Source organism: Lutzomyia longipalpis, chromosome 1 (assembly GCF_024334085.1).
Source record: "Lutzomyia longipalpis isolate SR_M1_2022 chromosome 1, ASM2433408v1".
NCBI lineage: Eukaryota > Metazoa > Arthropoda > Insecta > Diptera > Psychodidae > Lutzomyia > Lutzomyia longipalpis.
In genome coordinates, this window is record NC_074707.1 from 34,841,381 (window position 1) to 34,864,005 (window position 22,625).

The 22,625-nt window shown below is 34.3% G+C and overlaps 3 protein-coding genes across 7 annotated transcripts in view; 1 reads left to right on the plus strand and 2 right to left on the minus strand.

Annotated features, from left to right (window-relative positions):
- Positions 1–5,489, plus strand: part of LOC129786249 (cGMP-specific 3',5'-cyclic phosphodiesterase) — a 24,598-nt gene extending 19,109 nt beyond the window's left edge. For all 4 annotated transcript variants that reach the window (XM_055821132.1, XM_055821133.1, XM_055821134.1 and 1 more), the window contains 3 exons: positions 2,703–2,862; positions 3,008–3,228; positions 4,726–5,489. In XM_055821132.1, coding sequence (XP_055677107.1) covers positions 2,703–2,862; positions 3,008–3,228; positions 4,726–5,048 — 704 coding nt within the window. In that variant the 3' untranslated portion in view covers positions 5,049–5,489. The remainder of the gene's footprint in view (positions 1–2,702; positions 2,863–3,007; positions 3,229–4,725) is intronic.
- LOC129786258 (lysyl oxidase homolog 2B-like) lies at positions 5,295–17,526 on the minus strand. Its single transcript, XM_055821149.1, has 9 exons — positions 16,964–17,526; positions 15,561–15,615; positions 15,253–15,344; positions 13,590–13,756; positions 12,959–13,045; positions 8,135–8,653; positions 8,033–8,061; positions 7,788–7,945; positions 5,295–5,825 (listed from the first exon to the last, which is right to left on the minus strand). Exons 1-9 carry the CDS (start codon positions 17,130–17,132, stop codon positions 5,608–5,610), a joined length of 1,494 nt encoding a protein of 497 aa, XP_055677124.1. The 5' UTR covers positions 17,133–17,526; the 3' UTR covers positions 5,295–5,607.
- Positions 17,527–17,599: 73 nt separating this feature from the next.
- LOC129786251 (protein turtle) overlaps positions 17,600–22,625 on the minus strand; it is a 32,535-nt gene continuing 27,509 nt past the window's right edge. For both annotated transcript variants that reach the window (XM_055821137.1, XM_055821136.1), the window contains exon 13: positions 17,600–21,994. In XM_055821137.1, coding sequence (XP_055677112.1) covers positions 21,692–21,994 — 303 coding nt within the window. In that variant the 3' untranslated portion in view covers positions 17,600–21,691. The remainder of the gene's footprint in view (positions 21,995–22,625) is intronic.

Here is a 22,625-nt window from a genome sequence, read left to right on the forward strand (position 1 = left end):
AAAATTTTCTAAAATTCAAAATGGCCGTCTTCCGCTATTTTAAATGTTAAAATAATTTCCAGTAATTCAATATGGCCGTCTTTCGCCATTTTAAATGTCAAAATAATTTTAAAAATGCTACATGACCGTCTCCTGCCATTTAATTTTTTTCCAATCCGTCATATGAATTTCTGTGGAAATGTCTTATGTGAAGAAAAATGCGATGTGAGGCTTATTGGGCTCCCTGTGTTTTTGTTTCTTGTGAATTGAGTGGATTGTTTTTTAAGTGTTCGCGTTTTTCGGGATTTTTTTTTATTGAAAATCACCGCGGAAAAGTGATTTTCCAGTGATATTTGTGCGGTTTTCCGTGTGATAATTATAACGAGAAAAGGTAAGTACAAAACCTTAAGTTATGTGGGGGGCTGAATGCTAGGCTGAGTTTTTGGTTCCTCAGCTGAATGAGTTTTTTGTGTTTTTAATTGTTTTCTGGGGGTTTTCTCGTGGAAAACTCACCGGAAAAGCCTCATAGGGGATGGCATTAGTCGGTTTGTGGTGATAGTGAAAAAAAAATCGCGATATTTAGTGAAAATTCATCGTACCAGCAATCTTAAGTCTTCCGCGGGCTGATTGCTGGGCTTATTGCGTGTGTGACCGGCTGAAAGTGTTTTTAGCCGTTTTTTATAGTTTTCTGGGGTTTTCTCGCGGAAAACCCACCGGAAAATGGTTATAGGGGATGGAACACGTTAGTTCGTGGTGGTAGTGTAGAGAAAAATCGCGGTTTTTAGTGAAAATTCATCGTACCAGCGATCTTAAGTCTTCTGCGGGCTGATTGCTGGGCTTATTGCGTGTGTGACCGGCTGAATGCGTATTTTGTAGTTTTTGATAGTTTTCCGGGGTTTTCTCGCGGAAAACCCTCCGGAAAAGCCTCATATGGGATGGAGCACGTTAGTTCGTGGTGGTAGTGTAGTGAAAAATCGGTGTTTTTAGTAAAAATTCATCGTACCAGCAATCTTAAGTCTTCCGCGGGCTGATTGCTGGGCTGATTGTGTGCGCGACCGGCTGCATGCGTATTTTGTAGTTTTTGATAGTTTTCCGGGGTTTTCTCGCGGAAAACCCACCGGAAAATGGTTATAGGGGATGGTACTAATCGTTTTGTGGTGGTAGTGCTAAGAAAAATCACGGGTTTTTCCAGAATAAGACCAATCTCGCAGATTAAGCCCCTGTGATGATTGCTTAATGAGTGGCTTAAAGAGGGCTTAAAAGAATTTGATGGTTTTTTTTCTGTTTGTCTCTTGAAAAATCCACCAGAAAAGTAATTTTGCTCAATTTTTTTTTCAATTTCAATTTCATTTCTTGTAGGAAAATTCACAATTTTTCTGGAAAAATTGCATTAATCCGTTAGTGGAATCGTGGTATTAAGCACCTCTGATGACGTGCTTAAGTTAGGCTGAAAGAGTGATTTTGACACAAAATAGTTTTTTGGGGCTTGTTTCGAAAAAAATTTCCGTAACATTCCTATAATTTGGGAAAATCATACAAGAAAACTCGTGAAAATTGTCGCGTTGTACTGAATGGTCGTGGTGAAAAGTAAAGAAAATGAAAAAAAATCACGTTAAATGTACGACATTTTTCTTAAAATTTCATTGTTTCTGCACTTTAAAATCAGCAAGTAAGTACACTATCCAATTTTTTAAGTTCCAAAAAGTGCATCTGGCAATCTCCACCAAACATCAAAATTTGTAAAATTTAATGAAAAATATACAATCTGTTAATCTGCCTTAAAAATTTTAAAACTGACTTAAAAATTTTTAAGATCGACTTACAAATTTTAAGACCGACTTACAAATTTTAAGTCAGACTTAAAAAAACTGACTTAAAACCTTAAGACCGACTTAAAAACCGACTTAAATTTTTAAGCCCGACTGAGTAGTGAATTCCACCCATAGTTAATTGATTCTTGCAAAAGCAGAGAAATCTGCTAGGGAAATATTTACAAAATATTGATTCGAACAGATTTTTGCTTTCTCTCTCGATGGGGGAATTATCTTGTTATTCTTATCAACACACTGTGAAGGGGGAGTTGAGGAAATAAATAGAGGAGAAGGGTGGATGCGATAGTAGGGGAGGACTTGAATCGAATTGGACCTTCATTGAAATTTTATGATGGGGTAAGGAAATGTCTTGAAGCCCTGAAATGAGGGTGGAAGGAATGAATATTAATGACTTACAATCTCCACACAAAACGCTTGTTTCAACCTCAGTAAATAATTTATAAGGAAATAATTAAAGAAGACGAAAAAAGTCACAGAATTCTTTACTCCACCCAAAAACTCATTTTGCTTGAACCACAAGAAATATTTTCTGCGGCCCATCTAACTCCACGAGTTGTTTGCTTTAGGTGGGTGGTAAAGTGTCCATTGAACGATGGGAAGATTAAGTGTAGATAAATTCTCAGAATAGAATTGAGTGGGAATGGCAACCTTTAAGTTTCTCTTTTTATGAAATGTTGGCAAATTAAAAGAGAAAAGCATAATGAGGAAAAAATTTAGATTATTTTTGTTTTCAAAAAATTATAGGTGAAATGAAAAGTCCAAAAAGTCTTTTATTTGCTGGGAAATTAAAGGTCATAAGAGTACATCTTTAAATAAAATAAATTAGATAATATTTCCTTGCCCTTTGCAACAGTATAATAATATTAGTTTATCTGCTATACACAATTTCAGTGCTTTGTGGTATGATGATGACAGCATGTGATGTTAGTGCAATTGCCAAGCCATGGGAGGTGCAACATAAAGTGGCTAAATTGGTGGCAGATGAATTCTTTGACCAAGGCGATTTGGAGAAGCTACAGCTCAACACACAGCCAATTGCCATGATGGATCGGTAAGATATTCTCTTTTCCATTTTCCACCATCCTCTTTTCATGCCAATTTCCATAAAAGTCCTTCCTCGTTCCACATAAATCCTTGCACGTTCATCAAAACCACCACTATCTCTCACCTATTTTACCTTCTATACTTCACCGCAGTGAGCGCAAAGATGAGCTCCCGAAGATGCAGGTGGGCTTTATTGACGTCATCTGTCTACCACTCTACCGTGTGCTGTCCGAGACATTCCCATGGATGCGACCGCTATATGAGGGTACAATGGACAATAGACAGCACTGGCAGGACTTGGCTGAGAAGGTGGAAATGGGCTTGACATGGATTGATCATGACACAATTGATAAGCCCATTGAGGAGTTTGCTGGTGAGTCCCCTGAATTCATAAGTAGTTCAAGGGTGGCTTTTTCCGCATCAATGGTGTACATAGTAAATAACAAAGCATTTTACATTCTCAAAGTGCTTTTCACATCACAAACAATAACATCTTCTCTTTATTCCCCATGTTACATTGACCATGTGAAATGCATCAAAATGACTTTTAGCAACCTTTACATGCAAAAAGCTTATTTATCAATGCTTTTAAGCTCCTCTAACTTTTAGAATAGAACACGTTGCTCCCGTTGCTCTATAAATATTTTCATTCAAAACATACAAAAGTCTGTTCTAAAATATGTAAAGGAAATTTATTTATCTTCGGAGGTATTTTTTCTTTATAATTGATAATGAATAATCAGGGCTACAATAAATTCTATCTATGTATTAAATAATAGATAGAAATTATGGGTCTTTAGTCTCACATCTAGATATTTTTACAAATATTCAAACGCGAAGACATATAAGCTTTAATTACGAAATAATATTATAAAAATAAAAGTAGAGTTGAGAAAAACTATGAGCAGAAAAAGAAAGTGGTCAGGTCAGATAATCAATCAGGCGTCTCCATCTTAATTTCTAAAGTCTCAACTATTTAAATTTGGAGAAAAACAATTCTGTCTTGATTTTCTCATTATTTTTATTAATGAATTCGTTCCAAAGTTTAGGATTTTCCTCGGGTAATTTTTTTTTTATAAATAATTTTACCTCTAAAAGGAAATTACCAGGCGTCTCCATTTAGAGTTCCTCCCTATAGATTTTATCCCAAAAACTAAAAACAAAAAAGTTTCAAAAACAATTTATCACATCCCTTTGAGGAGTATAAAAAATTGGTATGCATCCATTTTGGTGATTTTTATACAAGAAAGGATGTAAAATTAATCTAACGAAAAAAAAAGAGATGGAAGGTTATTTTCCGCTCTACCTGGAGAGAAAATAGTTAAAATGCCACAAATTCTCACTTCTTTTGTATGTGCGACACAATTTATCAGCACCGCTTCTGAATGGTTGGTTTTTGAAAGCTATTCATGGTCTTTGGCTTCACTCTCCAATGCGCTTTTCTTGGTGGTGCAGCATTGAAAAGCTGAAGAGGAAGATTTAAATGACAAGAAACAAAAAAAAACGTCATCTATCCATTCATTTATTATCACAACGTGAAATGTGGGTATATAGAGGGTATAGAAAGTATTGGGGAGAGAAAAGTGACAGACACTATATATTATAATGATGTGTATATACATAGTGTGTACACCAACTATCTCTATTATCCACCCCTTGGGTAACATGAAAGACGGATGGTTTATATCACAAGCCCCTTCGGGGAGGGGGTTGCAAGAAAAAACACTTCCCCCGAAGACAATCTAATATGACAAAAGCTTTTGCACGTGAGGCACAATCAGACAAAAAGCATGTCTAACATGACAATATTTTCCCCCATAAGAAAAACTTATGTGAAAATATCTCTTTTGTCATTCCATCGCATATGTAGCGTGCACAGAAGAAATAAAGGACATCGAATTCACCGTGACAACCCTCAACTGTGTGCACAATGAAGAGAGTTCGCCGTCGCACGAGAAGCATCGACGCTTCAATAGCCTGAGGAAATCGAATGCCCTGTCGAAGGCGGTGAGGAATCGTCTCTCTAAGTCTCTGTACTGCAGCAATTCCAATAAGAAAGACCCAATCGATGATGACACATCTGACACTGCTGCTGAGGGCACCAAGACTACACCCCCCAAGGAAGCCACGAAGAAACCCGGCGAAAGGAGCAAAGGGCACAAGAAGCGCACCCACCTTTGTCTCTTGCTGTGACCAAAGGCCTGCACGTTGGATGAATCACATACTATAGTAGTATAAACTCTCTTCTAAAAGAAACCCCCCTTTACTCAATATCTCATGGTACTAAAAAAAAAGAAGAAATAAAATAATAAATTCTCTTCACTAAATTCTACAAACAAAATAAATAAGGAAGAATTCCTAAATATATTGAGTTCTTTTTAAGTCAATATAATTTTCTGTGGTATGAAAAAGTGAAACTTTTGTAAAAGACATAAATTATATTATATAAAATAAAATATATTAAAGTAAATGAATACATAGCAAAAAACATGTGAAGGAGAATGTTAGAAAAAATTACACATATAGCAAGAGCAATTATAGATATACATAACACACTACACAGATAGCAAGATTTAAGTATTAAATTGAATAAAATAAGAGAAACATTCATGTGATTGAGGAAACACCACAAGAGCTCTTCTTCTTTTTTTTCTCCACACTCCCATGTTGACGCCCTCACCGGGATTTTCTCACGATGGCCTGAAAAGTGTTTTTCCCTCCATAAATAATTCAAGAGGCACTTTGCGGAATCCTACGGACGGCCCATTTTGCAATCATAGACTCGGGCGAAGCTTTCGGTGTAGAGAAGAGTGCACGTTGCTGCATTATTGTCGAAAGACATTTCTGCAACTTTGAACTCCGGATTAACAGATATCTTGAGCGTGTAAGTGCCATAATCAATTTCACTAATGTCCACCCACTGGCAATCGATGTTGTGCCGATAAATGTCGGTGCAATTCACGGAGATTCCTTGACAAAAAAAAGGAAAAAAAATATGTTCATCATGTCGCATTTTAAATGAAGTTTTCATTATTTCCTCCAACATTGCATATAAAATTGAATGGTGGGTTTCGATACCAATTAGATGAGGGAATATCTTTTGCATCAGAGCAGAAAATATTAATCTTCTTCGGGTAATTAATTCTTTTGAATTTACACGAGAGAGAAACTTTCTCCATTATTTCCGTCGAATCTAAAATTAACATTAAAGAAATGTCTCCTTAACTAATTTCCGTTCGAAATATTGTACACCATGGCACAATGTTAAATTTATTCTCACGAAGACGAATTTATTGTACCTCCCGAGGGGGTATTTAAACAAAGAAAAAGCATTACAAAGAAGGAAGGTCAATGGAAGAAGTTAATTGTAAAATATACTACTTCATGGGGACAAAGAGCAAGACAGTGGGGCGCAAAAATGAAGCTTTTGCTTGCTTCTTTGCCATTTTAGAATTGAAATTTAATTTATTTTTGCATTTTATATGGGTGATGGATCTTCGAGAAAATTAATTAATTTCAAAAACAATTTTTCTACAGGTACTGCAGGTAATTCGTAAAGAAGAATCTAATATGAAGCTTTAAAAACTTTATATATTTTTTGGTTAAAATAAATATTAAAGCTCCCTAATTTTGTTACGTGCAGCTACAACATTTAACAGCGTACTGTGATAGTTTTTTCGTATCACATAAAATCTCAATAAATATAAACTTTTCCATAAAACAAATTCAGCAAAGCTATGTAGATCCTTTTAATTGTACAACATACAACTGTGAGGTCAGTCATGAGTTAAATACAGAAAGTAGAAAAACGGTCATGAGATAAATTTGTTCCAGCACATGGTGTGTATAAATGGTTAAAGCTCATGCTATGTCTAAGTTAATTCTGCTCACAAACTTTTGCTAAATTATTAATCGTACAAATTTATAAACTTAATCAAAAAGCTTTCAAAATTCTCTCTGTTCCACAAAAGCTCTCAACAAGTTAACGATAACGTGACACATAATATGTGTGACTTAATCAACCAAGTAAACATAATATGTTGGAGATTTTATACCTCACATCTTCAACACACTCTCTATCCACAAAATTATTTAACAAGTAAAGTATTTTTGCATGAATTTTAAATTATGATTTGATTCATTTTAGACTTTGAGTTTCCATTTCAAACTTCGTAAATGAGAAAAAATTATAAATTTTGAATAAGTTCTATATGTTAAATTATTACTTTTATTAATTTCCTTTAATATATATTTATTTTGTGAAATGAAATTTTCCAGGAAGCTTCAAAAAGTAAATCAGGAAAGACAAGTTGAAAGAAAAGCTCCTTCGCATATCTCAATAAAGTCATCGCAAGAATTAAAATTGAATTTGAAAATGTGTGGCGAATTCGTCGGAAAACTTCTCATGGATCAATATTGGCATTTATTGGGGGGTTTGTCTGTTCATCCCGCCCGGATGAACTTGAAGACTCAAAAGTTACTAAATTAATTTGCATACGATATTCATGCGATATGGTGTGGTAGTGGGGTAAGAGGGAGTGCGCAAAATTAGCGTACGATGTGTGTTCGTCAATAAATCCCTCTTCAATATGAAATCATAGCATTAGTTCGGCGTACAAACTGAAGCAAATTGCAGATTATACAATCACTTAAGAATATCAATGGGGGGTTATTGAAATTTACTAACATTTATCTAGGCTCGAACATATGTGTGGTTTTAGTTATTGAAATTTCCTCCCAAGCTTTTCATGCGAAGAGAAAAGCTCAAAAAGCTCTACATGCTACATTTCTCTTTATGCTAGAGGTATAGAGTATGAATACGTGGAATTTGTATAGGAAAGACCAGAGGTATAGAACCAGAGCGTGTATGTGATGTATATAGAAGAGATGAAAATCAAAAGAGATGCCCATCCAACTTGTTGAAAATCTCACCTTGATCCCCATAATTGGCACAAAAGTACGTGCCCTTAATTCCCTCGTCACATTGATTGTCTTCCAAACAGAAAGAAGCTTTGTGGCCCTCGGCGATTTTGTTGCCATCCCCATCGAAAACATCGAATGTTGCAAAGACTTCCATACTATGGTAGTGCCTATGCGAAAAGTTGGAGGAGAGTGGGTGTTGGTTAAATTTGCACAGATGGGTTGGTTGTGTGGAAATGGAATTTATTTGCACTTACATATGACACATGTGCCATTCCCATTGTTCCTGCGAAAAAAAAGCAGAGAAGGAGAAAAAATGAGAAAGTTACAAAATGAAATTAGGAGAAAGTTAAACAAACTTTGGGGATGTGGGACCGAAAATCCGCTGTACCGTCATTCCGAACTTTCGCCGTGAATTTCAAGAGACGCCTCGTGGCCAAATGCCAGTCAGGATTGTTCTTCTGAATCTCATACGCCTCAGATGCCAGGCAATTTTCCTCCATTGCACACTGCAGATAGAACAGGGGGCGATCCTCGAGGTGTGCTGTTTGCTGAATTTCCACCATATCCAGCACTAGATCTGCCATCTTCTTCTCACACATCACCCCAGCCACGTGATTTTTGTGCAATGTGGAGCAATGTGCCTCAGCCATGTGAATTTGATTGTGAACACAATCCTGGAGACTAGTCTCATTGCCATAGCATTCAGTGCCCGAGAGGAGGATCTTCAGCGTTGCATTGGTGGGTGTGAAAAAGTCCGTTTGAAGGGCAGCACTGGCAAAACCCAATCCCAGCGCTTTGCACACGACATTTGCCTCTAAGAGTGACCATCCATCGGCACAAATTACTCCCCAGGGACCCACTTGGTCCAGACGTACCTATTGAAATTTTAATTGGATTTTTTGCCGCAATTTTCACTCCAACAATTCTTGGAGTGCTCTTGAGAATTTTTCGGTTAAAAATCATCAGGATTTTTTTGTGTGTGCGGGTGTGTGTGCTGTGATTATGAAATATGTATTCAAAATCATGTCACAGATGCAGCGCTGAGTGTCTTTTCGATATTTTTTTACCCTCCACACATTCAATGCAGTGCAAATTCATTGGTTTTGATGCGACAATATTCAATGCAAACTGATTGAATTTCGTTCCCCAGGTGCACGGCGCATTCTTCATTGAACATCAAGTGTAATATTTCAAGCACATAGTTACATATGTATGTACTTTGTACATGTGCATGTAAATATATTATTTAGCTCTCTTATGAAACATTCATCAAATATATGAATTGAATATACTATCTGGTTCATTCATTCAAAAGGAATAATTTTGTGCAAGAAATTGACACAAGACAGAGTCCTAATGGATTTTTAATTGATGCATAAATATTAACTTGCAAATAATAACTATGGGGTGAATAGAATAGTCATCAATTTGTGACTTTTTACCCTTAAATATTCCCCAAAGAAAAGTGATTTTTGATTTATGGATTATATTATCAATTTTCCATATTTTCTGGTAATTTCAATTTTCTCTATTTGATGGAGACGCCTAATATTCTTTGAGTTTTCTTTTTCTAAATATTTTTTTATGAAAAAAAATTAATTAGGAATTAGTCCCAATTACTGTAATTAAGGAAGCTTATGACCGCGACAAACTTTTATTACTCCAATGAAATAAAAAGTCTATAAAATTATTTCCTGAATTAACAAAAGCATTAAAAATTCGTTTAATTTTTCTTTTCAAAAACCTTGATTAAAAGTCTTTTTTTTATGTGTACATTTAATTTGTTTCTAATTTTATCCCATTTCATAGATCCTATAAAATTTGTGGTTGAGCTTTTGATTTTTCCGAATAAAAAACTACAACCATGAATTTCGCAGGACTCATTAGCGTTTCAAATGATTTTCCAATGTTTAATTTAAATCTGTCAATATTGCAAATATAGGTGTTTTTTTACATTTCCATGAATTTGTTGGATATAAATTAAACACAAAATTTATCTGTGTATGAAATGCGTTTGATTAAATTAATCTTTTAGTACAAATGCTCAACGATTTGCCATCAGTATTTGGTAATTGATTCATACAATTCGATGTATAAATTGATATTGACAGCAGTATGTTTTTTGTAGGATTTTTTTCATCCCAAAGGTATATATTGTTACTAATTAAATCATTCTATATAAACAATTATGAGTTTTTTAGTTGAATCTGTCAGAAGTAGAATTAATAATTTTTCATATTGAATGGCATTTAAAGGGAGATATTCTATTTATAAATCCCAGAAGGGATCCTTTTTGTACAAATTCAAAGGAAAAAGCATGAATAAAGGAATATTTATATGTTTTCTATTCCTTTTTCCTACTTTTTTTCCTTCCCGACAGCACAACAAGTTTAATATAAGCACAAAGGACAGTAAGAGATATATAACTTGAATCACTTGGGAATTTCAATTTAACACGATACAAAGAGATAAAGATTTTAATTAAAGAAAATTAACAGGATGCACTTTTTGTGAGAAAAAACTTCCTGGATGACCTTTTTTTCACCTCTTCTTAAGTAACTCGCGTTATGATAGGGGGAAAATTTTTAAACAGCATGAATTTACGGGAATTTTTATCACAGAACTTGCACTTTTTAAACTACAAACACACACATACTCTATGGCTTCCTTCTCCTCTTTCAATACAGTAACTCATCGCTTTATGAGACGAAGGAAAAGGAAATTTTATCTCCCCCACTCGTATTTTATCCCAAAAAAAAGTAAAATTTCTTCCTCCACTCGCACAACGACACAGCACTTTTATGGGACGGAAGAGCTTTCCCCCATCCACAAATTTCACAGAATTGAACGTAAATTTTGAAGATTTAAATTGATGAAAATGCTAAAATGAAGATCTTTTCAACGGAATTTATAACACTATGAGTGTTACATTCTACAAGTTGCAAGATTTACTTCCGCCAAACTTTTGCACTGCTACCATGACAAGTTAGTCGTAGTTTTATTTACAATTGCACGTAATAAGGATATGGAAAGTTTCTTTCCCAGATATCACATAACTTTGGGAAATAAATTTTTCCAACAGATAATTTTTTATTGCCAAAGCACTAATTTGCACGAGGAATAAAATATATTCTTAGTATGATAATAATAATAAACTTTTAACTAGCATGTAGAAATTTAGAAGCAATTGAATGACAAGAATTGTAAGCTTTCAATCAATTCATCAGGACTTTTTTTATATTTAAATTTTTGACATTAATCATTAATTAAAAAATTATAACGAAAATTCCAAAAAAAGAAACATGCGGCTTCCCCCTAAAATTAATTTGTTTCCTTCTTAATCGCAATTGATGTAGAAAAGGGCTTTCATGATGTAACATGATGGGAGGTCCCATTTCATTCTAATAAAATTTCCCTGAGCAAAGCGCTTAAATTAAAATTTTATAAATCCACCTAGAATTTGGCTTCTATACTAAATCGAGTATTTGGGGATATCAATAGCTCTATCAATGTTGCCACAAAGCCTCAATATGTTTACTCTTCTCCTATATTTATACCTCCCACTTCAATGTATAATATTCACCATAATTAAGCTACATAACTATTGTTTTAAATCTCAACAGTAGGTTAGCAGAATATTAAATAAACCCAAACTCAATTAGCCCACTTTCAACAGAAGTACAGAGACAAAATGGTAAAATGGGGCCACCTGGTAATGGCCAGAAATAATGAATTATGTACATAAAATATATTGACTTTAGCACATTCAATATCCATTTATCTTATTGGGGAAAATTTGTCATTTGCATCCTTGATGAAACAACATTGTGCATTCGGACTAAAATACCAAATGCATTTTAACAAAATTCCCACGTTATTTATTATGCAAATTTAATGAAGGAGTGTGATGTTCATTTTTATGCATTTTATTGGAATTTTTTCGTATAATTATATTATCATATTAATGCTAATTTGAAAGCTTGAAATATTTCACATAAATTCCCCCCTCTCAATAAGGAGCTTCTTAAAACATATTTTACCAAATGAATATGTAAAATGAAAGTTTGAAAAGTTTTGAAATCACATTCATAGTTGATTATGCTCAATTTCCTATAACAATATGTATGTAATGTATATGGTTATATTCTTGTCGTATTATTCAATCTGTCGCCCTTTTATTATGTAGAAGGCAAAACTCAAAAGCATTTGCTAATATAAAATTCACAGAATGACGAACAAATTTCCTGTTACACACAAAAGTTCATGCAAAATTCGGTATATATACCCACTCACCCCCACCCCCTTATGCCTGCCAGTCCAAGTCAATAAAAGCAATTTCTTAACTGGAGCTTTTGTGTGTTTCACCCAAAAGAAGCATGCCCCACATTCGCCACAAACTTTTTCATATCACTTTTGACTTTGAGACCCGTTTGAATTCTTTTTGGGATACACACTCTCCTCACAAAACTTCCTATTTGCTTTTTGGCTTTTCCCATGGAGGAGAGCTCTTCCCTATATAACCCCCCGTACACAGTCCACTCGTACTGACACTTTGCCTTCGATTTCATCTCAAAAGTTGCCCACACCAACTTCTTTTTTTTCATTCTTTTGAATGGACTTGGAGTGGAGATAAAAATAAATTGAGGCAAAAGTCATTTTCGAAGCCTCTTCCTCATTGGCATGAGCGGATCAAAGGGAGTTGTGAGGGGACTCGATCAGGGAGGATTGGCGTATTGGTCCAGTGGTGGGTGTATTGAGATGTCCAGCGTTGAAGTATGTACATATATAGTAATGTGTATATTGTATGTGGGAGAGAATAAGACAATGGTCATAAATTAGATGACATTATGTGTTTGAGAAGGTGGACATGACTCCTCAGATAGCACATAAAGCCCAACAATTTTCCTTCTCTGTCGCTTTCTGGGTCATTTTGGGGGTGCTGTTTCAGCCATGAAAGTGCTGCCATAATGCACAAACAGTAAAGATGATATTGATGGACAAAATTGCGGCCAGCAATAAACAATGTTATAGGCGATAGGAAGATGTGCATGACGTCCAAAGCAGTAATAATAATATTAATGGGGGAGACTCGAAGACCAAAAAGGGAGATGAGAAAAAAAAAGGGAAAATGGACATTGATGCGGGGAGAAAAAAATCGATTTAGCACTCTTTTTTTTTACCTCTACGCGTCCCTCGCCGTGGAAACGACCACCGACTAATCTCATCTGAAGGCTGTGTCCGCTCTTTATGCGATACTTTGGCCTCACCTGCGGGTATACCAGAAAGCTCTGAATATTTCAGTAATTTTAAGAGGATTTTTTCAGAATATTTCACCGCCTTCATGGGCATGTTCATCATAATATATAGCTGGAAACTATGTTATATTTCATCATACATAATTTATATAGAAAATAACAGAGGATGTCCCAATTTCTTAAAGATGCGATTTTAATTTGTTCTTTTCAGAGGTAGAATAAATTAATTTTGTTGAAAGTTCTAATTTAATTCTAAAATTCTCGAATAGAATTCACAAATTAACAAAGGAGCTTTCGGAGCTTTTAAGCAACTAAGCTAAACTATATTGCAAGTTTATTCAATATGTAGCCATGATATATGAAATATGTACATTTTTTAATTTAAATTTTAAATTACAACTACAATTAAATTAAAAAATTGCAACTATGCCCAAGTTTTGAATTCAGAGATTAGCCTGAAGAATTCAATTAAAATGAATTTCATAAATTTTTCATTAAAAATTCTTTTCTCATAGTAATGTGGGGGTGGGTAGGAAGCAGAAAAAAATGAACTCACCACGGTGCGTGTGAGATTTTTTGCGGATGGCGGTGCGGGTGGTATTTTGCACACAACCCCAGCTGCTTCATTCGCTTCACAGTCGCTGTGACCCCAGCCATCAAAGCGACAACCAATTAGTTCCGGCTCTTTGCCCGTGCACTCAACATTGTCCATCCAGAACTTTCCTGTAGTACAAAATACCCACAGATTTCACTCAACAACCCCCCGCAATGGCCCTCCCACCCAGGGGCAGTGTCTTTTTTTCCTGCTCCAGGGGTCGCACATCCTCCGTCACCCTCGGTGCTTCGTGAAATATTGTTCAATTTAGAATGTTGAGAGTCATTCGGAGGAATTTGTGTACGTTGTGTTGTTCCATATTTTAAAATGATATTTTAATTCCTTCTCCAAGTCCTTTACTCCTCCCGACACTACGTGCAACAATTCTAGAGTCATTCGGATGGAGTTTTCTCTACAGCACCCCGAGCTCACGTTTTTATGGGTGATTCGTGGAAATGGCACTCTCATGATGAATTTATTGCCTGTTATGGCGTACTTTGGAGTTGAGAAAATGCAAAAACTTTTCCCCGAGCTCAATCTCACTTTTAGGCCCTAATTGGAATTTTCACCGTACACAAAATCCAAGTTAAAATACTATAAGAGAAAGAACTTCTACTTTTTTATATTATACTTGTTCCTCCGCTCAGATTTAAAACAATTCATTGTCAGATGTTGCTCTTGCAGAGCTCTTGGGGTGCTTATGATGCATTTTAATATAAAATCTTTTCATTAAAGAAAGTGATGTTGATTGATCATTGTGTATGCATTGCAATTTTTCACAACATCCCATACATTAAACTTGTCATTTTTATTATTTGTTTTCCATGCTAAATCAGGTCAAATGGTGTGGGAAATAAATCCAGCAGGTTAAGAGAAAATTGCTTCATTTAATTTTAATTTAATGATTTCAACGGTAGAGAGCTTTGTTTGTCAAGGGCATCTAGTGGCAAATTTTGAGGTGAAAACATTTTAAAAGGTGTTGCTAATCTCTAAGTATCTATTAAAAAAAAATCTATAATGAAGTGAATCAAGAGCTTTTAAAGTATAGTATGCTTAAGCTTATTTAAGCTTTTTTCTTAGAAATTATTGGTGCCCTAAAGATGGTAATACAAGGGATCAAAATGTCACCGGAAATTTGTATATTTTCTTTCCTCTTTAGAGTATATTTTACTGTTTTAAATTTTATTCACTTTAAAGAAAAACTATTTAATTAAGCTTTCAAATCTTTAACGGTTTAACATCTTCTTTGACGATTCTTTAACCAAGTTATTTTGTTTTGTTAGAGCTTTCAAGTTCAAGAAGAAAAATTAAGTTAACAAGAAAATTTTACTACTTTCTACTCTTGCACGTTCAACGATTCAATCTTTAGCTCACAGCCATAATGGAGTCTTAAAGAAAACAACCCCGGAAAAAGGCTAAGAATTTATAAATAAATGAACTCTCAACTTCCTAAGTAAAATATTCTTTTCTTCCAAATAAGCTGACCATGCAAAACAAGTGGGTAGTGTTTGTCGTTTGTATGGTGTTGGATTAATTAAGAGAAAATCTTGGTGTTGTGAGGCGTGGGCAACGGAGGGGGTGCGAAGGGCAAAAGCGGGGTTGTTGTGCTATATCAAAAACTAACTTCTTGCCTCGCCGAAATGGCCACTGTGTGTTGGTCTAACGTGGCCGGAAAATCCAAGCTGCTGACACACAACTTTAGCTTCATTAGAGTCCCTGTTTTTCCGTAGACCACCATAGAGAGAGAGTCCCCAAAGCCGGGCAACCCCGCGGGATTCACATGGAAATGAGAAAGAACTTGTTAATTTATTTCCCTTCCGCACTTTTCCGTGGTGACTTTGGAGGAGTAAGAGAGAGGCATTCTGGTGAGTGATTTCTTTTTCAGGAAATGTGGGTGATCAAATTCAAATTAGCGTATTGAGAAAATTTTACCATTCATCATCGCAGACAGCTCCCCATCTTCCGCCATGGAGTATTTCGACATTTCCTGCGAAAAGACGGCAGAGAGAGAGTACAGGAAGGGGCGCTATATTGCAATTTAATTACATGATTATTCCCGCGATTTCGTGACGCGAAGGAATTCCTTCAACACCCCGCGCGAAAACTTTTAATCGAAATCAGGATGATGAGGAGAGAATCTGAAATGGAGATGTGTAGGCCAGTGGAAACACCCTCCCACCCACACTACAAAGTTAATCAATGCATTAAAGTGATTAAAGTTCTATAATTAGCTTAAAAAATTATCCAGAATTTAAATAAATCATCTTCCAAAATTTTGCAACTTTCAACCTGCGGAGGTAATATTAAAATTAGGAATTTGAAAATTTTCACTACAATTTTCCCCATTTTCCAACTTTAATAAATTATATACATAGAGAGGGAAAATTTGTCAAAATTTCGGTGTTTTGTGGATGAGTTAGTATATAATTTATTCTGGCTATATTAAATTTATTTAAAAAAGAATCAATTATGCAAATTGTTTGTGATTTGCATATGAATGGACTCAAAAAAAAAAGTTTTGCATTTATTTATAAACGCCAGCTCAGGAAAAAAACAACTAAAATGAATTTCAATAAATTTAACATTATATTTGAAAGTTTTCTATAAAAAGTTGGAAAGCTTCAATAAAGTTTGTTAAAATCAGGGTGCAATTACATATATTTTTTATATGAATTCGCTAAAGGTGGATCAAATTTTCAAACTCTCTAAAACTGTTATAAATTAAAGTATTTTGTATGCTCTACCTAAAGTTTGTTGGCAATAAAATTAAAAATTTACTTTTATGAATGCAAAAAATCAACTTTTTTAAGGACTATTAAATCAAAGGTAATGAAACAATGATTTCTTTCAAAGAAAAAAATTGAAAGGACAAAAAAAATTCGCAGAACTGCAATGAATTCTTTAAAATTGTTGTTGTTTTTTTCTTAATAAACAACAATATGTATTTAAAGAAACATTAAAAAAGAAACTACTAAAAACCTTAAGATAAAATAAAAAATAAAAACATATTATAATGCATTCAACACTAAAACTTTGTGGCTTGCGGGGAAACTTTAATCCCAATGAGAATAAAAGTTTTCTTGCTTGCAGTTGGCAGAAAAATAACATGAGAGTGGCATTGAATGTTCTAATTTAAGTCATACTTAGAAATTTGATATTGAAACTTTTTTCTCTTTTCCTTCCTTTATTGCTCTCTCCTACATTGCGGAAAGGGAGTCGTCAATACAGTTTTAGAAGCTGCAAACTCAATTTTTCACTTTCCTCTCTGACTTAATCCACGAAACCTACACAGCACCAGCATCTCCATTGTGGAGCAAACTTTTTGCTTTATATACCTTCGTGATTTCCACTTCCTCCGACGAGTTTGATGGCTCCTTCCTTTTTCTTGAGGAACTTCCGCACCAGCAACTCCCTCTGCGTCCTTGTTTCCCCAACAGAAGGAATAACTCCATGGACTACGCACAAATACTGCAGAAGAATCACGAGCAACACTTCAACTTTCATCCTTTTTTTCTATCTTTTTTTTTTTCTTTGAACTTGTGCTCACTTTCACAGAAGACACGCGACTGATGCTCTGGAAGTATGCTGGGGGAGCTATAGAAATCCGCTAAACTTGATCTGGTGGAGCTGGTGGATATAATCTAATTTCCAGACGACAATCCAGATGTTGTCAAGAGCAAATGGAAATTCATGCATTTAGTGGGTCAAAGTGACTCGTCGCGATGGCAAAAAGCATTTCGGCGTCTATGGAGGAGGTGCCGGATGAGAAATCACCATCCACATGATTGCTAAATGGCTTCCGAGCCCGAGACCTTGACTCCACGAATGTCGCATCTCTGTGTACGTATCATGAGTAATACCCTTCCCACATATGACGGCAGCAACAGTGCTAATTTATCCAGTGCGAACCAACCAGAAAATTTTCCATACTGAAAGATGTCATCTCTTAACAGTTTATTCATCAATCCTCGTTTTTTTTTAGATTTGCATTTTTATTTTTTATTCTTCTACTCTCCTCACTTTTGTATTTTTTGGAAAATTTTTTTTTCACTATTTCACCAGTAAAAATGTCTTCTTTCTTTTTACTTTTTTTTTTCTTTAAATTCACCTCTCTAAATTTCTATATATTTTTTTTATTTTTATTCTTCCCACTTTTTATATATAATCATTCTTTATTCATAATGCTTATAACAAATTAAGTCATTTTATATATAATTTTTATTCCTTACTTTGCAGCTGGTTTTTTGAGCTCTGTTTCCTCCTCAGAGATTGTTTTTTTTTATCATCATTATTAAGTAAATTTTTACCCCCTCCTGTTCTATTTCACAAATGGAAATATATTTCTATACATTATACTTTCATTGAGCAATTAAATAATGAAAGATCGTCGCACACATTCGCATCATTTTCTATTTATATTTTTATATACTATATATAAATTGGCAATTAAAACGATATAAATCCCCAATGAGGGAGGTTTTTTTTTTCTTCCATTTATCAAAGGATTTTCCACAGTTAATATCTTTTTTTCCCTCTTGCAATATGTTGCAATTAAACCACAAATAAGGGAAAGGAAATCCCATACTCATCTCTTGCGGTAGCTCTCTCACACAATGAAAAACCCTTGGGTGGCAAATGGAAAAACATTCTGGTAGGTATGTGGTGAAGATAGTATATAAAATTAATTGAAAATGATTACCTTTCTGCATTTTCCATTTAATACAAACTCACCGCGGGACGTCATTATCAAATTCGATTAGAAAACTTTCCCACCTACACAACCATTTGGGAGCAAATTAAAACAGCTAAAAAAAAAAGGTAAGATTTCCCTCCCTAAGATGCGATATACCACGAAATAAGTACACCACACATATTAATAAAAAAAATCCTTCCTTATAACGAGATACCCGATTTTTGTGCCACACACGAATGAAGAAGAAAAAAAATCCAATTCAATAATTCTAAATATCTCTCTCGAAGTCAGAGAATGGAAATTGAGATCGTGATTATTTACGAATTGCTGCAATTTCAGCATATGTGCTGTCGATTTTCATACATATCTCCCAGCCGACTTTTTTTATCGGCATCTCCAGAGCCATAGATATATCTTTTTCGATTCATTTAGCAAGTATTCAAGTGTAAAACTTATTTTCGCTCCAAGCTCTCGCATATCTATCAATTGTTCAACGTCAAATTGTATCCTCCGCGCCATGAAGAATCAGATGAAATTAATAATTTTGTGCAACAATGGAAAATGAGAACGGAAAGACAATTAGGACTTTTGGAAGCTTTTCGTGGAAATGCGGTCTTTCACTATATGGAATTATATCACTGACTGTCGTAGAATTGTGTGTATGGTGTGCATATAGTTGACATAATGGAATGGTGCGGAATATAAAATCAACGTGAGAAATAATTTGAAAATTAATACACTGTGATGGGAATTAATTTAAGCTTTTTCCCGCTTTGTTAATTTCATTACAACGCGAAAATTGGAACCTATATAAATTTGAATTTTTCAAGTTAATTTTCCGAATTTTCTCGTCATCAATATTGAGTTCATTATGATTCCAAAGGAACAAAATTTTTTTATTTATCTCTCGGGTTTTTTTTTTTTTAAATTTAATCATGAAATTCAATAAATGTCCATAAAAATGAAATTCCGTGAGCGGAAAACTGAGAAAAGCTTCTCAAAACGCGGTGTGCATTTAAAGTATTATGTGGAATAAAAAAAAGTAAATAATATTCGCAACCCCTTGTTCCAATTTTTTGCATCATCAAGACATAATTAGAAGAAAATAAAAGCTCAGCACAGCTTTAAAGCTTTCGCATCGTGACTGTTTTCTCAAGACATCTTTCATTTCGTGCAAGTATTCCAGAAGATTTTCTTTGCTAATATTTGAGATGTTTTTCTTAATAGCCTTTCAAGAATGGGAGACGATCATAATTTAGAGAAATTCACAAAGTGTTTTTTGAATAAACAGACTATTGGATATTTTCGTGGTTTTAGAGGTTATGGAAAAATGAAAACATTTCCATTTTTCTTTAAAATGAATGAAAGACATTTAAGTAAAGATATTGTTGATTATTGAACATTTCCTAAAAGAAAATAATGAAAGAAAGCTCCCAAAAGCACATGAAAAGCTCTGAATTCTTTCCATTTGAAAAAAAAAGTTTCGAATCCAAGTATTGAGCTGTTCTTGGACGCTACAGTTTAGCCTACATATAAGGTCATTGTGTGTGGAAAATTGAGCAATTTAAATACATTTTTCACTCTTTATGCTATTTGCAAATCTATTGCTCGGAGATCCGGCTATTCTCTGAATTGTTTTTTTGTAAAAGTTCTCAACCTTCACGTTAAATCAACGTGATTCTTTAAAAAATTTTCTCGAATAAATAACATCTAGTTTTTTTTTTTTTTTGAATTCCTACCCAAATGCTATGAATTTTGATTACTTGCTTCATGATTGGATAGTTAAAAAAAATCATAAAAAATATTTTCAGTGAGCAGTTATTGGCACATTAAAGAGATGAAGTTAGGTCCATAGATTTCCATTATAAAATGAAAAGATAAAATTTATCAGTTTTTCAATAAAGATCTAATAATGTTGCAAAAACAATGAATAATAACATACGACATTATTCACAATAATACTTCAATTTTACCACCACAATTTTCATAAATATTGCACATGGTCAGTCCGGTAATATAAATTGTGTGGGAGAATATTTTATCATCCAAAATTGCCTAAACTTTTTGAATTTTATCTATCAAATGGAACATTTAATTAAATTCTGCAAAAGAGAACATTTACATTCAATCCGTTTAACAAAAACAATTTCCTACATTTTTTTTTTCGAGATAAAAAATATGTTTTACAAGGTACATACAATATCAAAGATATATAAAGGAGGGTTTTTTTTGAAAAAAAAAAGTGAGCAAGTTTCATAATTTTTTTTTAATTCAGAATCATCGATTTTCTTTTTAAACTTTATCACAATAAAAATAATTACAATTTGTCTAATAAGTAAGTTAATTAATTTAAAAAAAAATCTTGCGAGATAAGTTCCCCACAGAAACTCAAATATTGAGCCTTTTTGATGTCATTGTACCCCATTTTATTTTTATTTTTTTAATTTTCATCTCCGTTTCTCGCGCAATAAATATTTACATTTATGTAGCTGCAATGCAGGAAATGTATTTTAATGGTACTTATCTCTTATGCAATAACTCAGCCTGCGTCTCCATCCCAAAAACCTTATTCATTTTCCCTCGCAATTATTGGATGTCTTTTGTGAGCCTTTATTGCTCTTTCGCTTGTCTATGTGTGTACGCTGGAGGAGATTTATTCCTCACCACACAACCCCTTTTGCTCATTTTCACAATTTAATACACCATCGTATATATATTTTACTTTACAGGTATTCAGAGACTCATTAGCTAAAAAAAGTTCTTTTTTTTTCCTTCCTCTTGCCTCACCTAATGCTCACAATTTTTCTCACTATAGCGCATTTTAAACCTCAATGAATCCCCAATTCATTTTCTTTTTTCTTTTTATTTGTCTTTCCCACTATGAAATTTTTTTATTAGAGATGATTTCATATTAAAATTTCTATTTTCATTTAATTAGTGATTGATTATACGTCTCTGGAGATTCATCTAAATGTGGTAGAAATTTACTAATTTTCACTTTATTTATTACTTTTTCTCATTTATAAATTTCTTTTCTTGAGGTGAAAAATAAAACTAAATAACTATTTTCATAAAAATCGGTATTAATAAGGTAAATGTATAAATATTTTCCTCATTATTGAGATGTTCGCACATTCTTCCCGGGACAACCCTTTGAGGTGGTTTCTTTTGTTGTTGTTTTACTTAAGAAAGGGACTGAAAATAGTGCCCCATAAAAAAGAAGTTGGAAACCCGCATAAAAAAAACGCGGGAAATGCTGAGAAATTCACGCCATTTACATTCTTCGTGTGGGGAGAAGTTTTACATGATTATTTACAGGAGTCTTTTGGAGGGCTTGCTCGCAATTTGGCTGAGCTACAGGCAGCTACTGTCATACCTTGCTTTCCTTCTTCAGGATATCCACGGCATCGCTTGGGGAGTCGGGAGCCAGTGAAAGGGGCAGTGTTGGCGGGTACACGTTCGTCCGCAGTGTCTGCATGGCAATTGGGGATGCAGCCACCATAAGCTTCGCCTGGCCACTGGGAAGTGTTGGCGGAATACTGTAGCACAGTGGCGGCGGTTGCGGCGATGGTGCTCCCGATGGATCATGGGGACCCCACTGACGCGCCTGATTGGGTGGATGACGTGGCAGGGTGAAAGTCTTATTGGAATTGTAGGTGTTTATGACAGAATTCTGGAAAGAAAAAAAAGTGGAGAAAGTGCACCAATCGATACTTCATTCACAATATAAGCTTTGATTTTATTCAATCTCATGTTTATTGTCCAATTTGCAATAAAATTTTATTCTAGGCAAAAAACTATAACTATCTACAATTTGTTTTAGTAGGGGCAAAAGCAAGAAAATGGCTTAGAACTTAGACTTTATGGGTTTCTCGTGGTACCAAAATGTAATATCCAAAAAAACAGACGAAGCCAATTAATCCTTCAAGAAAAATCGTAAAATTCATGATGGAAAATTTTATAATATTTGAATTTCTGCGGCATTTTATTTTATATGTTTCAAGGGTCAAAATATAGTTTGAAAAAATTTCGTATGTTTTTAACCCTTGATTAGATTCTTAGATTCAAATCAAACTGAGATTTATCAAAAGATTGAAGAATAATTTGCAATAAAAAATCTTGCGAAGAATTTCTTGATATAAAATTTAGGTAACCTCTAGGACTTTTTGCAAAATTAGTTGCAAATCCTGATATATTAGGAAAATGAAAAAGTTAGTTTTGTAAAATACCTGACAATGAGATACCAATTGTCATAGCCAGGTACTACGATTCAGACTTATGGGGGTGAGTCCGTCCGTACGACC

What these genes read in the sequence shown, in the direction of transcription:
- LOC129786258 (XM_055821149.1), bottom strand. Translation starts at nt 17,132, where the DNA reads ATGAAAGTTGAAGTGTTGCTCGTGATTCTTCTGCAGTATTTGTGCGTA. An exon ending in AGGAAGTGGAAATCACGAAG is followed by an intron (nt 15,616 to 16,963) that starts GTATATAAAGCA and finishes GTCTTTTCGCAG; the next exon opens with GAAATGTCGAAATACTCCAT. An exon ending in GAATGGCACATGTGTCATAT is followed by an intron (nt 7,946 to 8,032) that starts GTAAGTGCAAAT and finishes CTTTTCGCATAG; the next exon opens with GCACTACCATAGTATGGAAG.